Source organism: Cyclopterus lumpus, chromosome 1, assembly GCF_009769545.1.
Source record: "Cyclopterus lumpus isolate fCycLum1 chromosome 1, fCycLum1.pri, whole genome shotgun sequence".
Lineage (NCBI taxonomy): Eukaryota > Metazoa > Chordata > Actinopteri > Perciformes > Cyclopteridae > Cyclopterus > Cyclopterus lumpus.
Window position 1 is genome coordinate 16,223,285 of NC_046966.1, and position 18,016 is coordinate 16,241,300.

The 18,016-nt window shown below is 38.2% G+C and overlaps 2 protein-coding genes across 2 annotated transcripts; both read right to left on the bottom strand.

Annotated features, from left to right (window-relative positions):
* Positions 1 to 10,900: 10,900 nt before the first annotated feature.
* Positions 10,901 to 11,668, bottom strand: LOC117737610 (spore coat protein SP96-like). Its single transcript, XM_034543680.1, has 4 exons — positions 11,631 to 11,668; positions 11,478 to 11,551; positions 11,288 to 11,362; positions 10,901 to 11,165 (listed from the first exon to the last, which is right to left on the bottom strand). Exons 2-4 carry the CDS (start codon positions 11,532 to 11,534, stop codon positions 10,941 to 10,943), a joined length of 357 nt encoding a protein of 118 aa, XP_034399571.1. The 5' UTR covers positions 11,535 to 11,551; positions 11,631 to 11,668; the 3' UTR covers positions 10,901 to 10,940.
* Positions 11,669 to 16,278: 4,610 nt separating this feature from the next.
* Positions 16,279 to 17,040, bottom strand: LOC117729630 (spore coat protein SP96-like). The gene is made up of 4 exons (XM_034530928.1): positions 16,997 to 17,040; positions 16,817 to 16,890; positions 16,624 to 16,698; positions 16,279 to 16,500 (listed from the first exon to the last, which is right to left on the bottom strand). The coding sequence occupies exons 2-4, from the start codon at positions 16,871 to 16,873 to the stop codon at positions 16,279 to 16,281; spliced, it is 354 nt and encodes a 117-aa protein (XP_034386819.1). The 5' UTR covers positions 16,874 to 16,890; positions 16,997 to 17,040.
* Between the last annotated feature and the right edge of the window lie 976 nt (positions 17,041 to 18,016).

Below are 18,016 nucleotides of genomic sequence, written 5' to 3' on the forward strand. Positions count from 1 at the left end.
GCCATAGAGCTATATTTCCACCTGCAAAACAATACTTGCTCAATCCTTTTTCAAATACTGTAATCATCTTGTTTACTCATTGTGAAACTCTTCATTAAAGTCGTGAAATGTTATCACCTGCTGCAAGTGTCAACAAAAAAAAGGTTGTATTTACCAACAAGGGGCAAAAGTGTGAAGACCAACACTCCTATTAAAATACCACTTGAATTAACAGAAGTTGCATAAACTCTTCGAGCTGTTCTTATTAAGCTACCAGGGTAAACAACTTTTTAAAAGACCTACAAAATACAAGCTGAATAAGGGAGCGAAGAAACTTAAAAAGCAATGTTGTACATCCAACATAACATATATATATATATATTTTATTGTGAAATTCACTCGTAAAATGTAGACTCTGTCATCGACTAAGAGCAGCTTCAGAATATAACATACAGAATATATCGTAAAACAGAGACGTTTGCCCTCAGGGACAAGAGCAAAATGAATAAGGTAAAATTATTTTTAGAATGTGTAGATTCCTGACACGCTACATGTTTAGCAATGCAGGAGTCACACAATGTTAGCATGTGATGATACATCTGGGAGTTTTAATACCTTTAAGGTCATTATGCGCAGCCATGCCAAGACACCGTGAATTTTACACATTTTTAAAGTGACTCTAATCTATGTTAGAAGCATTTTAATTGCTTATTTGTTTTTTTGCACATTGTTTTCAATCTGCAAAAAAACAAATAAGCAATTAAAATGCCACTTCCTGTTGCTCTCTTTTGTAAGTAAAATGTAACTTTCTCTATTTTGTTTTGGTCTTAGTTAAATTGTTTGAATGTATTGTTTAACTTTTGAGTGGAAGTAATACATAATATTGTCCTAAACTGTAATTCAGTATTGAGAGTTTAGTTTGGGGACCGGGGAATGAATGGTCTTTTTAACTTTTATGTTTCGCTCCTACAGACTTCGATGGGAGTGTAACAGCCACGTCCAGCTTGTGCCGCTGACCAGGTCTTTTTTCATTTATTATAATATATTCTCTATTACTCCTAGTGAAATAAAATGTCTCTTTCAACAAGGAACCCAAGAATATTCTTTAGATGGTGTTTTCATCACTGGTGTGAAATTAATGTGAAGAAAGCTACATTTTAGGATAACACCAGAAACAACTCCTGACACGGTTTAGAAGATCATCATGAAGGGAGGCAGGAGAACATATTCAGTTAATACCGTGTTACTGTGTCAAACTGCAACAGAGAGCATCAAGACATGAATTATTTTGTATTAAGACCAAGAAGTGTACATGTAATATAAAATCAAACAGTTAGACATGTCTGACAGATAAGATCCTCCATCCAACATAACCTGTTTATTCTTTCTCTGCACATTATATTTCCAGGTTTGAATCTCACAACATCAGACACAAACCGTAGTCGTTAATTTGACATTGCACAACTTGTGAAATATATATATATGTCTGTGCTTGAAGCCTGGTGGGGTAGCAGCCAGCTGTAACAGTTGCTTTGTGGCGCTGTTGTTTGCCTAATGCAGCTATATGGGAATCAGACTAGCATGCACACAGAATACCAAAATATTAATGGATTGTAAATTAAAATATTATTGTATTCTGATATTATTGTGACAACAATGTTTTTACAGACTAAAACTATACCACAGGGTATTCAATTTGTTTATTTACAACTAGATATTCAGAATATCTCAGAAAATAAAGATTGGTAGTGTATTTTAAACCTCTTTATGGCTTTCATTTGTATTAAACCAGTAGATCATTGAGTCAAGTCCTTGAGAAACTTCTATATATCAAATGGTAAAATCAGTGGCGGCTGGTGGAATTCTTTTTTGGTAGGGCCATCCAATCAATTTCAGCAAACATCCCAGTATGAGTCAATGCAAAAAAAGTAGCATTTCTACTTTGTAGTTAAATATTTAACATTCATTCCAACACTGACATAATAAGGACATCTTATTCATACAATTAAGTATATTAATATATATATATATATATATATATATATATATATATATTAATATACTGAAACATATTTGATGTCATAACTTTTTTCTAAAGTCATCGCAAATTAGACTCACATTTATTGTGCGTTACATCAAGACAAGAGTATTGCACATAGCGGCGATTTCCAAACAATATGCTTAATGGTCTCTAATGTAGCTGACAGAGGCTAGCATAGGTTAACTTGCTTAATTATACACATCTTTCAGTAACATTTAACCAACAGAGTCAGCATTAGCATGAAACAACCCATTAAGAAATACAAATTTGATTTGCACATTAATCAAATAAATATTACGGTGTGTCAGACCAGGGAATTTAATGCAATGCTATCATGTTTGTATCAATATACGGTAGAGGGGGATGCTTTTTTCTTCAAGCTCACTGTTGCACATTTTGGGATTTAAAAAATAAAACCAGGGAGTGTTTGCCTACAATTGATATTTTCTATTTCTGTAAATATTTAAGTTTATATTTATGAATCATACTGTTGCATACAAGTATTGTTTTACCATATAAGTACATTATATTATCCCACAAAGGCCTGGAAAACTGAGGTCTGCTATACTTTGTTATTTGATGTTTTACTCTCATCTGTGGTCTGGGGCAATGTAGGGATGAGGTCATTTCTCACACTTATTGTTGTATTCTTGCATGATTACTGTTGAATCACTGACGTATCTATGTATATTGTAGTGTCACGGACTGTCGCTAGGACAGGCTAGCCTGGGGCGGTGCAAAAAGAGAGCTGGACACAGGCACGTCCGAGGGTATTTAACAAAAAGTAAAGGTTTATTTCCCATCCCACCAGCAAGGTAACGTCCAAACAACAAAGTATCAAAAAAGGGTCCAGTTAGAAAACATAAAACATCCCGGAGGAGAAAGTGGTTAATTAACCAAACAAAACTCAACACTGGTGAATCCAGGCTACGAGGTCCTCTTCTTTGTCGTCCTCTTCCAGGTGCTTGTGGGTTCACCTTCCGCTTGTGTCCTCTCTCCTTCCCAGGTGCTCTCTCTTAAGTCTTCCAGCCCTGCCTCAATCAGGTGCCTTAAGCAGCTGCAGCTGGGTGAGCGGTGAGGCAGGCTGGGAGATGTAGTTCTTGCACTGGCGGCCATTTTGTAGCGCCCCTCCACTACCTGTCCCCTTGTGATGCCACAATATATATATATATATATATATCTGTATATCTATCTATCTTTCTATCCATCCATCAATCAATCAAGTTATCTATCAATCTATCTAATACTTCATATGATATACAATGCATGATACATTCATTAATGTGTCTCATACGTATGAATTTGTAATGAAAACACATGTGGTCCAAGTTTCCCATTGAAGCTGTTTATTTAGCAGATACTAGAGAGAATAAAGTGATTTTGATTCACATGTTTAATTGAACTTTGTTAAGTTAATGCAACATAATTTCGACCAAAACAAAGCTTATGACAATAATCTATGGAATCCAATTCTGGTTGTCATTAAGTTTTTGATCTCTGGTTACATTTCTGATTTTACTTTGTAGTAGTAGTTGTAGTAGTTGGGTGGTCACAGTTGGTGAATTGGTGGTGGTACTCTTCAAGTAAAGCAAAAAGATGAATTGTCAATACACAGCAGAGAAATTTGAAGTGGTGAATGTTGAATTTTTGAGGCTAGAGAAAGCACTCACGTCCTTGGAATCCGAGTCATTGTTGGGAAATTGCAAATATTAGAAAATCTTTCACATCCACCTTTCAATGTGTGGCCAATTATCAAAGATGGAAACAACAACTGGACCATATGATATGTAACATTCATTTATAGGGAATCTAATGGCAGAAAAAGGATTTTATTTAAAACGTTAGTTTTCTTTAGTTTGCCCATTGGTTTGTGAACTGCGGTTTTGATGCCTTGAGTTTGGCATTTGGCCTTCACCATATTGTTTGTTTTTTACCTGGCAAAAGAAGTGACCATGGATGCACGTCGAAATTCCGAAGGTTACCTCCTAAACATTCAATCCTAACCACTTTTCCTTGACCTCGATTGGAAGCGTCTTGGGACCATGGAAAAATAAGAAGGAGAATTCATGAAGAGGTAGGAAAAGACAATTGTGGTACTTAGAGAATCCGACTAAATTTCCTAGAATTTGTTCATTGACAGTTTGCTATAATTACTGTTCGTTTTATTTTGTATTGTTGTTTAGTTTTTTGACTTATTTGTTACATGTTCAAAGTAAATTAATACATATAAAATTAAACAAAAGGGTTGTCAATGTCTATTTATATTCACATGAATCCTGTTAGTTTATGTATGAAAATAATTGTTAACAAGATAAGCATATCATTTGTTTCATGGATGGCCCAATGGTGCGTCACTTTAAATGTCAGGCGGCATTATCTTCTTTGCTTTGGGAAAGGGAAGTCCAGTGTATCCTATGCTAAAGGGGCTAAGAAAAGAAGCATTGAAGCCCCTTTCCATAGCACTTAGAGAATTAGAACAGCTATTATCATGGCGGCCACTTAGATACTCCCGGTTCATTTCACTCAGATAGGAACCTTCCGAAGCAAAAGAGTACTCTTAGACCGCAGCCCATATTTTGATGTGGAGGAGTGACGCCATCATAGAGACTAGATAATGCTCAGGTAGCAAGCTGTCAATCATAAGTTAACCACGCCCTAAAGCATACCTGTCTTTATGGTCTACTTTACTCTCAATGGGACCATTGTTCCTAAATGAACGTCCTGCTGTATTGAAGAATACTCAAAGTTAGCGATTGAGACATAAACTCATGTTTACAATGTGTACCGAGGTATTAAATCAAGTGAGAGGTCATTTTGTCACAGACTTTACTGCAATCAGACTTCTTTTTGGCAACCAGAGGACTCTCCCCTCTGATGGCCATTTGAAAGAATGCAATTTTATGGCACTTCTGCATTGGTTTCAGCTTTCAGAACCAGAGGTTGCCCCCTGGGTTGCACTGCATCGCCATGTTTCTACAAAAGCCAAGAACGAACAAACAGGTTTTGCATGTCAGCCTCTGTAGTTCTCCTTCACGCTTGGCACACGGGAGAAGTTTCAGTTGGTCGCAGGAAGATAGCTGATAATGATGATAATTATAATAATGACAATAATTCATATTTTTTGGATGAACAGCTTTCTACACAGTGTCATGACAATTATAAAAAGAACACACATATTTGGTCCAGGTTTTCCATTTAGGAAGTTTATTTGGCTCCACATGTTGAATTGACCTCCACAGATTAAGACCGGAATAGCTGTAGATGGTTATCTTGGCCTCAGGAGGGCAAGTAGGGCCTGGAACCATTGTGGGATCACTATAGGTTGCGTTGTCGCTGTAGACTGGGTAGTCGTCGTAGACTTGGTGGTCACGGTAGGCGACTTGGTGGTGGAACCCTTCAAGAAAATCCGAACAATTCATTGTCAATAGCCAGCAGAGGACTAAGGATTTCTAAGGATTTTACAATAATTTAAATTCAGAAGTGCTGAATGTTTAATATTTGAGGATAGAGAAAGCACAGACCTCATTGGAATCCGAGCCGGAGTTAGAGTCAGAGCTAGACCGAGCATGTCGTCGGTGCTCCTTGTCCACCTGTAGAAAAGACACATGTTTGATGTTCCCTTCTCAATAATCACTGTCACAATAATGTTCATGGTGTCAGCATATAAGAGCAGTGGTATTGATATTGAGTACGAGATGTCACACTTACAGGCTGAGCCAGAGCGAGGCTCAGGAGGCATCCAAGCACAAATACTTCTTTCAGCATGGTTACAGTGATCTCTCCTGTTAAAAGGGAAATAATAAAGACTTATTCAGATGAACAGCTTTTACAAAATATCAGCAAACTCACCACCAAACTCACACAGAAACACAAGATTCGTAATATTACTTTCAATTCTTCACAACTTCAGCAGACTGTCTTGCAGATGTTGGAGGAGGTTGTTGTTGGTCTGAATGTTGACCCGTTCTTATATACAGTCACAGGACCGGATGTCATCTCATTAGCAAACAGCATTGTTGGGAAATTGCAAGTATTAGGAAATCTTCCACATCCACCTTTGAAGGTGTGGCTAATGATCAGAGATGGAAAAACATTGGGACCTTATGATATTTAACATTCATCCATTCCATCAAATATCTTTTATTACAATTTTTAACCATATTACATGTTCATCCTTTCAAAACTATTCATACAGTTCTCTTTACCAACATGCAGCTCAACACAACAGTGCATCAACAGTTTATCATCCAAATCAGACTAATGTGTCTCCCAACGTAGAGTACATCCAAGTGCACAAACTGAACATATTGTAAGTCCAGTAATGCAATACAACACTGTACATATTCACTTTAGAAGTGTAGATTATAGCTTATGTCTTCTGCATGTGGCTACAAGCTCTCATTGACATCACTACTCTATGTCCTCTCTTGCAATACACCTGGGAACAAATCTTTGTGGCATGCCTGATCCATCCCTGGCAACCTTCTGCAGAGATGTCCAAACATTCAGCCTTCATTGTTCAAGAGAGAAAAATACTTGTTTCTAGTGATGTCAATGAGAGCTTGTAGCCACATGCAGAAGACAGAAGCTATACTCTACACTTCTAAAGTGAATATGTACAGTGTTCTATTGCATTAATGGACATACTATATGTTCAGTTTGTGCACTTGGATGTACTCTACGTTGGGAGACACATTAGTCTGATTTGGATGATGAACTGTTGATGAACTGTTGTGTTGAGTTGCATGTTGGTAAAGAGAACTGTATGAATAGTTTTGAAAGGATGAACATGTAATATGGTTAACAATTGTAATAAAAGATGATTGATGGAATGGATGAATGTTAAATATCATAAGGTCCATGTGTGTTTCCATCTCTGATCATTAGCCACACCTTCAAAGGTGGATGTGGAAGATTTCCTAATATTTGCAATTTCCCAACAATGCTGTTTGCTAATGAGATGACATCCGGTCCTGTGACTGTATATAAGAATGGATCAACATTCAGACCAACAACAACCTCCTCCACCATCTGCAAGACAGTCTGCTGAAGTTGTGAAGAATTGAAAGTAATATTACGAATCTTGTGTTTCTGTGTGAGTTTGGTGGTGAGTTTGCTGATATTTTGTAAAAGCTGTTCATCTTAATAAGTCTTTATTATTTCCCTTTTAACAGGAGAGATCACTGTAACCATGCTGAAAGAAGTATTTGTGCTTGGATGCCTCCTGAGCCTCGCTCTGGCTCAGCCTGTAAGTGTGACATCTCATACTCAATATCAATACCACTGCTCTTATATGCTGACACCATGAAAATGATTGTGACAGTGATTATTGTGAAGGGAATATCAAACGTGTGTTTTCTACAGGTGGACAAGGAGCACCGACGACGTGCTCGGTCTAGCTCTGACTCTAACTCCGGCTCGGATTCCAATGAGGTCTGTGCTTTCTCTATCCTCAAATATTAAACATTCAGCACTTCTGAATTTAAATTATTGTAAAATCCTTAGAAATCCTTAGTCCTCTGCTGGCTATTGACAATGAATTGTTCGGATTTTCTTGAAGGGTTCCACCACCAAGTCGCCTACCGTGACCACCAAGTCTACGACGACTACCCAGTCTACAGCGACAACGCAACCTATAGTGATCCCACAATGGTTCCAGGCCCTACTTGCCCTCCTGAGGCCAAGATAACCATCTACAGCTATTCCGGTCTTAATCTGTGGAGGTCAATTCAACATGTGGAGCCAAATAAACTTCCTAAATGGAAAACCTGGACCAAATATGTGTGTTTTTTTTATAATTGACATGACACTGTGTAGAAAGCTGTTCATCCCAAAAATATGAATTATTGTCATTATTATAATTATCATCATTATCAGCTATCTTCCTGCGACCAACTGAAACTTCTCCCGTGTGCCAAGCGTGAAGGAGAACTACAGAGGCTGACATGCAAAACCTGTTTGTTCGTTCTTGGCTTTTGTAGAAACATGGCGATGCAGTGCAACCCAGGGGGCAACCTCTGGTTCTGAAAGCTGAAACCAATGCAGAAGTGCCATAAAATTGCATTCTTTCAAATGGCCATCAGAGGGGAGAGTCCTCTGGTTGCCAAAAAGAAGTCAGATTGCAGTAAAGTCTGTGACAAAATGACCTCTCACTTGATTTAATACCTCGGTACACATTGTAAACATGAGTTTATGGTCTCAATCGCTAACTTTGAGTGTTTTTCAATACAGCAGGATGTATTTAGGAACAAAAAAAAATAACAACCCACTATTTAACTGTTGAATCAGATACACAAATGGTGCGACTACTTATTTAAAAGCTTATGAAGCTTTGAAAACCGCTATCTCTGAAAATAAAAATGTCCCTGCAAACATTTGAATACATTTTTACAAAGTATTTGCTATGAGCCATCTCTCTCTCTCTCTCTCTCTCTCTCGTTAATAATCCATAGACATTATTTTGCAAAAATTGCAAAGGTTTGCATACCCATACTAAAACAAATGTATCTCCTGAACCACAAGGGCTATTTGAATAATGCTGATGTTATATAGGAAACAATTGTGATATTAGTTTAGATATGTATATAGCAGTATATGTTACTGGTTAAGTATTTTGAAGATGGAACACAAATACATAAAAACACTTCCAGGATGATTATCTCTTTAGAGTGATGCAGCTGATATCCTTAAACCTCTACCATATCATAGCACAATATCTTAAAAGTCTATCTGCAAAGTGTTGACTCTGATCAGAGTTTTCAGTACAGATGAATCTCCAAATCGTGCGTTTTGGATTTTTGTGTGCTATTGCAATTTTATCAGTGTAACAAATATATAAATAGTAACAAAGTAGAAATACTTTGTTACTGTACTTAAGTTGTTTTTTTGGATATCTGTACTTTACTATTTTTATTTCTGTTTACTTTCACTGATACATTTCCCCTGAAACCTTCATTACTCGCTACAAAATCAAATCTATCTTAAGAAAAAAGTGAATCATGAGACCAATGTCGGGGACTATGGTGGACCACAGACTCCAAGCAAGCAGGTTTGGCGAATCACTGGTCCTAGCTTGCAAGTTAAGTCATTGGTTAGACACGTTATTGCGCAAGTGCTCTCAAAGCCGCCTTTATTTTATTCCCAGTGATGCCCAGGATGCTAACTAGCGAGCGAGCGACTACATGAGTAGATGGCTGATTTCATGATGGAAGCAACTGCTACTCCCGCAACAAACGACAGTGGTGACGAAGACCAACACAGCATTGGAGTATATCTTTGGTGGGGTAGGGGGCGGGGGGACAGGTGTCTGATCTTCTAATTTAGCTATGCATGGTGTATGTAAGGCTAACGTTTGCTAGCTATCGTAAATCAAATGAAACATTAGTCTATCCAATAAACAGTAAAACTGTAAGTGAGCCAGAGTTAGCCAGAGAGGCTAATATTCTTTTGAAGGCAGCCTGAAATTACAAAATGTCCAATAACATAATGCAACTAAGAATCATCAATAGACAGATAGTGATGTATGGACAAAAACAATTAAAATATAAGCAAAAGAAGAAAGTGTACCTACAGTAGGAGCACATGTATAACACTGAGGCACATAACATACATCAACACTGAACGAGACAAATGCACATATAAACCAAACAAGCAGGCAGGACAGACGGAACATTAATCTTCACACCTGATTTGCAACAAGCCATTCCGTAAGGCTATGTATGAATGTTTTGGACGTGTTTTCTGTGCACATGTGTGATGGCAGAGCATTCCACGAGTTGGCTGAATTCTCAGAAAATGCAGATTTGCTAAAAGAGCTTGACCTATGTGAGATGACACAATCACCTCTTGAAGCAGATCTAGTGTGTCTGTTGAGACAAAATCGTGGAATTCTCCAATTTTGCCATTATTTGTTAGTTGTTGGCTGGTTGGTTCATCAGGTTGAAAACTTTCAAAACACAAAAAGCAAAAAGTTATACAAAAATGTAAATAAACTTTAAACAATTTCAATCCAACAAATGAATTCAAACAAGAAAGCACTTCACAACAAAAGTCTTGTTACAGTACCAGTGGCTTCTTTGGTTGCACCATAAGTTGAATCCTCCTTGCCTCTCTCTCTCTCTCTGCTGAAATGTTTCTTAGCAGCCTGCACTGGCCTGCCAGTGGTGCATTATGGGATTTTCAGTCTTTTAGCCAAAGTCAAGCTGATCTGATGAGGAACTGAATTGAAACCTGAATAAGGAACAAATAAATATTGAACTGTGTTGGAAAGAGTTGTCCCGTGCGTCCGTTGGGGTTCATGTACCAGGCCATTTCAAGTTGGGCAAAAGTTGAAGAAACCACGTAGGAACTTGACTGTCTGCCACTTAGAGTGCATTGTTTAATAAAATCACTCTGCGGAGGTGGAGCCATACCATGTACAATTTTAAAAACCAGACACATAATGAGGCTCTCCCAACTCAAGATATGGTGCTTGATAAGGATATTGCAGTGATTTGGGTTTTTTATCAAGTGTTTTTTGAGCTTGTTTATGGAGAATATGGATATATTTTAATGTTGTGCTGCTGGCTTTTGCCAAGCTGGTTAAGCAGTAGGTCAGATCATTGCATTCACAATTCTTATAACAGCTTCATTGATTTTTCTCATGTGGATTTTAAGAAAAGCAAACACATCTTGTCCATGTTTTCCCTTAATAAAGTTTATTCAGCAGAATTTACAGAGAATAAACACAGTTTAATTGAATAATGATGAATGTGCAAACACTGTGAAGATAGACACAACACTGACACAAAACAGAGCTCATGTGCAAACAAAAATGATTTGGCAGCTGTAGTTCATTTCATTGTATTGTATATATTGTAAACATGTTTGCTGCTGCTTCAAACAAATTTAGCCCTGGGAATGAATGAAGTACATGTCTAATCTAATCTAATCTGTTGGGAGTTGTTATAGCTGCTGTAGTAGTTATAGCTGCTGTAGTAGTGGGAGCTGCTGTAGTAGTTATAGCTGCTGTAGTAGTTGTAGCAGCAGTCGTGGTTGTAGCTGCAGTCGTGGTTGTAGCTGCAGTCGTAGTTTGTTGGTTGAGGATGCAAATCAAGATCTGGAGCCACAGATTAACAGTAGGCTGGTTGTTTGATGTTGTGGCACCCTTTAAGAAAATCCAAAAGATTCATTGTCAATTCACAGCATAGGACTTTCTAAGGATTTTACAGTAATTTGCATTCAGGAGTGATGAATGTTGAATTGTTTGAGGATCGAGAAAGCACTCACCTCATTAGAATTAGAGCCTGAGTCAGAGTTAGAGTCAAACCTAGACCAAGCAAGTCGTCGGTGCTTCATGTCCACCTGTAGAAAACATACATGTTTGATGTTCCCTTCACAATAATCACTGTCACAATAATATTCATGGTGTCAGCATATAAGAGCAGTATTGATATTGAGTATGAGATGTCACACTTACAGGCTGAGCCAGAGCGAGGCTCAGGAGGCATCCAAGCACAAATACTTCTTTCAGCATGGTTACAGTGATCTCTCCTGTTAAAAGGGAAATAATAAACACTTATTCAGATGAATAGCTTTTACAAAATATCAGCAAACTCATCACCAAACTCACACAGAAACACAAGACAACTTCAGCAGACTGTCTTGCAGATGGTGGAGGAGGTTGTTGTTGGTGTGAATGTTGATCCGTTCTTATATACAGTCACAGGACCGGATGTCATCTCATTAGCAAACAGCATTGCTGGGAAATTGCAAATATTAGGAAATCTTCCACATCCACTTTTCAAGGTGTGGCTAATGATCAGAGATGGAAAAACACCTGGACCTTACATGTGTAACATTCATCAATTCCATCAATCATCTTTTATTACAACTTTGAACCATTATAATTCATCTTTTCAAAACTATTCATACAGTTCTCTTTACCAACATGCAGCTCAACACAACAGTTCATCAACAGTTCATCATCCAAATCAGACTAATGTGTCTCCCAACGTAGAGTACACCCAAGTGCACAAACTGAACGTACAGAAAGTCCATTAATGCAATACAACACTGTACATATTCACTTTAGAAGTGTAGATTATAGCTTCTGTCTTCTGCATGTGGCTACAAGCTCTCATTGACATCACTACTCTATGTCCTCTCTTGCAATACACCTGGGAACAAATCTTTGTGGCATGCCTGATCCATCCCTGGGAACCTTCTGCAGAGATGTCCAAACATTCAGCCTTCATTGTTCAAGAGAGACATCTGAGCATTTGGCTGGTAGTCAAAAACCTCACACCTTCATGAGGAAAAGCATTTCTCTATGGGCTTTAGGAATGGAAGGTAAGGTGGTAGGAAAGGTTGCACCACGGTGGGATGGTCTGTAAACCAGTCTGTGGCTGGGAGAGAATAGTCATTCACCACATTGTCCCATCCAATTACAAAATGACTACTTTACTCACCTGGAGTGTTTCACAGACCTCATCAATGAATCAAATGAGGCCCACAGTGTTATAGGCCGGTTAATGCATTTTATTTGTCTTATTTATTTGTAGATGTAGAGGAATGTAGCAAATGTCAGTCTAATTCCCAATGATTTTGCCTTTTTACAGTTAAATATAAGTTGATTTTATTCTTCTTAAAGGAGAGTAAGTGGTAATGTGACATCTGTACTGCACAAATATAATGGCCATAGTTAATGATAATGTGCCCTTTTAATCCGCAGAGCCCCCTATTTAGGGAGCTAACGTATATACTGTATATGGGTACCTGTATACATGTACATGTCAAGAATAAATAATGAAAATAATGATGCTACACACCATATTTAACAGAAGAGCATGGGCTACAAGAATAAGTAGGCCTTTTGTACTTGCTCCAAACACAACTCAACCACCAGAAATAAACATAACCAAATATGAAGATGAAAATGAAAATGACTCAAATTATGGAACATAGGCCACGTTCGATACTCTCACTATTAGAAATATGCTCCACGCAAACGCCGAATGGCTACGTAAAGCTCCCAACCTATGGATTCAGACACTATCTTCCAATGTCTTTCCAGACAAAGCATCAGTAGAATATCACCAACACTGCATCCAGCCAAACAACTTTCTCCCAGTGACTGTACAGAAATGTGTATTACCTTTTGATGAAAAACTAGGGCTTCGCTAGGTCCACAGACGCCAATTTGACTTCAAAATGACAACAAGCTTCCTGTGCAGCTCAGGGAAGTATCTGTGCGCAGTTTCGAGTTACAGTCTCCATGTGGGGTCGGTTTGAGTCTCAGCAAATGTGATCCTATGTGTCACAAAATGTGGAGACTATAGGATTTCGGGTGGCTAGAAGTGCTGTCAATCTCATTTGGATTGCTATAGACAGCTCCCATATGCTCTCACGATTAAAAGGAGTGTTCTTAAATTGAAATTGGACTGTGTAAGGGGGAGATATTAGGTTTGTTCGAAATGAGCCAGTCCTGCGCAGAATCGATCCCCGGCGATCGGCACGCAGTGAATGCCAGTTAGATTTGTGTCCAACTTGATCCCGACTTGTTCTGATGTCATGCACACGTGGTCAATGATAGTCTCACGTGAGCGAGGCGTCCACAGATTTTGAGAGCCAGGTGCCACAGTAACTCTCCACCGGCTGCGTGGCTCAGTGCATGATGGGAAATGCCTGGCTGTCACCACATGCGTGAGCTGATTGGCTCTTAGATTTGACAACTGTTAGGATGGCCACCTAGTGGCTGGATTTTGGAAGCAGGACGCTCAACACAGAGGTTACATGGAGGCCAACCGGGTGTTTATTTTACCAACACTTACAAACAAGACAGTCATTGTGTAAGGGTAGCATGTGGTCCTAGCAGCGACAGACCCCGCTCTATTGTATGAGCCAGCTTTATATAGCCTGCTACTGATGAGGACCTCAACACCTCCATAAACCAGGTAACTCTGCCCCTCCCCTGATAACACATTTACCTATAACCCAATAAATACATTTACATACATTCTTAACCTCTAATGTCAATAATCTGCATGATCTCTATTGGTGCCACATGTCACCATAGAGATAAAAAGCCCAAACAGGGAAATAGACTTTACTATACTAATTATTACTATCTCCTGGAAGTATAAATTGGTGCTCAGGCACCTGGGGGACTCATTTAGATGGAACACCCTGGAGAGGAGACACAACAGAGGTGAGTGACTTGAACACAGTACACATTGCATAGTATTTGAGTGCACCAAGAAACAGTTTATATTCACAATCATTTGAGTAAGGAGTAGCCAAACTAATCTTGCAATTGTCTTCACAGGTTTGCCTTTACACATACTTGTCCCCGCATCTCCCAGAATCAATCATCAATACATTAAAATAAATCATTAACCCTTTTGAGTGTCTCGTTCCTTAATGCTGTGTTCCAATGTTTGTAATGGAGGGTCTTCATTACAACAACAAACAACACGTGTTGTAGAAAATCCTACTTTTCTGTGTAGTTGTAATACTTAACGCTTGATTGTTGACTATTAGTCTCAGGTTTAATCTATTCGCTGATGATACAGTGATTTATGTGCACGCAAAAAACAAAGAGCAAGCTGCACTTACGCTCACGTCCACAATGACAAACGTAACTAAACGGCATTCAGATTCCTGCCTTCACCTGAATGTTAAACATACTGTTTGTATGTTCTTCGCAAAGAGGGCTTGCAAAGTGTCACCGGAGCCAGATGTTTATGTTGCTGGAAAAGGCTACAGGTAGTGTCAGATTTTAAATATTTAGGATTTTTTATTGATTCTAATCTCTCTTTTAAAAAGCAAGTAAAACAATTGACAAAGGTTTTAACATTGAACCTCATGAATTTTATATATATAAGAAACAGTCTAACCATGCAGGCTGCGAAACTGTATTTTGATGCAATGACCTGACCTACTGCTTAACCAGCTGGGCACAAGCCAGGAGCACAACATTAAAATCTATCCATATTCTCAATAAACAAGCTCAAAAAACACTTGATAAAAAAAACAAAGAGTCACCGTCACTGCAATATCCTCATCAAGCACCATATCTTGAGTTGGGAGAACCTCATTAAATGCACTGATGTGTGTCTGGTTTTTAAAATTGTACATGGTATGGCTCCACCTCCGCTGAGTGATTTTATTAAACAACGCACTCTAAGTGGCAGACACACTAGATCTGCTTCAAGAGGTGATTGTGTCATCTCATATAGGTCAAGCTCTTTTAGCAAATCGGCATTTTCTGTGAATTCAGCCAACTAGTGGAATGCTCTACCATCACACAGATGCACAGAAAACACATCCAAAACATTCAAACATATCCTTAAGGTATGGCTTGTTAACAATCAGGTGTGAAGCATTAATGTTCGGTCTGTCAAAAGAAAATTAGCCTCTCTGGCTAACTCTTGCTCACTTACAGTTTTACTGTTGATTGGTGTGTATTGTCCCTGTAAAATAAACAAATTAAATAAATATAGACATATCTTGTGTGGTTGATAATAATAAAGCTTATTTATATAACACATATCAAAACAAACAGCAAAATGTTTTACAAGCAGACATAAAAAGAACAAAGGATGCAGTGACATAAATATATATTTACAAACACATATCAATGAATCTGAACGAGGTCTGTAAACTAGAGTTTACAATAACACTTAACCAGTAACATATATACAGTATATATATATTGCTTTATACACATCTAAACTCATCTCACACTTGTTTCCTTTAACATCAACAGCATTCTAATAGCCCTTGTGGTTCATGAGATACATTAGTTTTAGTATGGGTATGCAAACCTTTCCAATTTTTGCAAAAAAAACGGCTAAGGACTATTAACAAGAGAGAGAGGCGGCTAAAAGCAAATACTTTGTAAAAATGTATTCATATGTTTGCAGGGACATTTTTATTTTCAGAGATGGCAGTTTTCAAAACTTTATAAACTCTAAATTAGTAGTCCCACCATTTGTGTATCTGATTCAAGCGTTAGACAGTGGGTTGTTATTTTTCTTTTATAAATTATATGATTCACAATTCTCTACAACAGCTTCATTGATATTTTTCATGTGGATTATAAGAAAAGCAAACACATCTTGTCCATGTTTCCATTAATTATTTTAAGTTTATTCAGCAGATTTTACAGAGAATAAACACACAGTTAAATTGAATAATTAAGAATGTGAAAACACTGCTGTTAAGACATCATCAAACTGTGTAAATAGACACAAAACAGAGCTCATGTGCAAAGAAAATTATTTGGCGTCTGTAGTAGTGGCAGCTGCAGGAGTAGTTATAGCTGCTGTAGTAGTAGCAGCTGCTGTCGTAGTTGTAGCTGCTGTAGTAGTTGTAGCAGCAGTCGTGGTTGTAGCTGCAGTCGTGGTTGTAGCCGCAGTCGTAGTTTGTTGGTTGAGGATGCGAATCAAGATCTGCAGCCACTGATCAACAGTAGGCTGGTTGTTTGATGTGGTTGCACCCTTAAAAAAAAATCAGAAAGATTCTTTGTCAATAGGCAGCAGAGGACTTTCTAAGGATTTTACAGTAATTTACATTCAGGAGTGCTGGATGTTGAATTGTTTGAGGATAGAGAAAGCACAGACCTCATTGGAATTAGAGCCTGAGTCAGAGTTAGAGTCAGAGCTAGACCGAGCATGTCGTCGGTGCTCCTTGTCCACCTGTAGAAAACACACATGTTTGATATTCCCTTCACAATAATCACTGTCACAATAATATTCATGGTGTCAGCATATAAGAGCAGTGGTATTGATTTTGAGTACGAAATGGCACACTTACAGGCTGAGCCAGAGCGAGGCTCAGGAGGCATCCAAGCACAAATACTTCTTTCAGCATGGTTACAGTGATCTCTCCTGTTAAAAGGGAAATAATAAAGACTTATTCAGATGAACAGCTTTTACAAAATATCAGCAAACTCACCACCAAACTCACACAGAAACACAAGATTCGTAATATTACTTTTAATTCTTCACAACTTCAGCAGACTGTCTTGCAGATGGTGGAGGAGGTTGTTGTTGGTGTGAATGTTGATCCGTTCTTATATACAGTCACAGGACCGGATGTCATCTCATTAGCAAACAGCATTGTTGGGAAACTGCAACTATTAGGAAATCTTCTTCCTACACCTTTCAAGGTGTGGCTAATGAACAGACATGGAAAAAAGACCTGGACCTTATGTAACATTCATCCATTCCATCAATCATATTTTATTACCATTTTTAACCATATTACATGTTCATCCTTTGAAGACTATTCATACAGTTCTCTTTACCAACATGCAGCTCAACATAACAGTTCATCATCGAAATTAGACTAATGTGTCTCACTTATTACACAATGACATAAAACAACATGTAACATTACAATATGTATCACTATTGTCTTTATTTATTCAGCATAAACCAATAATCCAACACATTCCAAATAAGGTCACTTATTTAATGCTTAGATTGGTGCTATCTTACAGTATTTCAGAGAAATTAATCAGAAATGCTGCAATATGCTTCATCAATGCTTCTCTCATGTTTGAATAGAGAAAATACAAATGCACAAACTGAATTTATAGTAAGTCAAGTAATGCAATGGAACACTGTACATATTCACTTTAGAAGTGTAGATTATAGCTTCTGTCTTCTGCATGTGGCTACAAGCTCTCATTGACATCACTACTCTATGTCCTCTCTTGCAATACACCTGGGAACAAATCTTTGTGGCATGCCTGATCCATCCCTGGCAACCTTCTGCAGAGATGTCCAAACATTCAGCCTTCATTGTTCAAGAGAGACATCTGAGCATTTGGCTGGTAGTCAAAAACCTCACACCTTCATGAGGAAAAGCATTACTCTATGGGCTTTAGGAATGGAAGGTAAGGTGGGAGGAAAGGTTGCACCAGTGTGGGATGGGCTGTAAATCAGTCTGTGGCTGGGAGAGAATAGTGACTCACCACATTGTCCCATCCAATTACAAAATGACTACTTT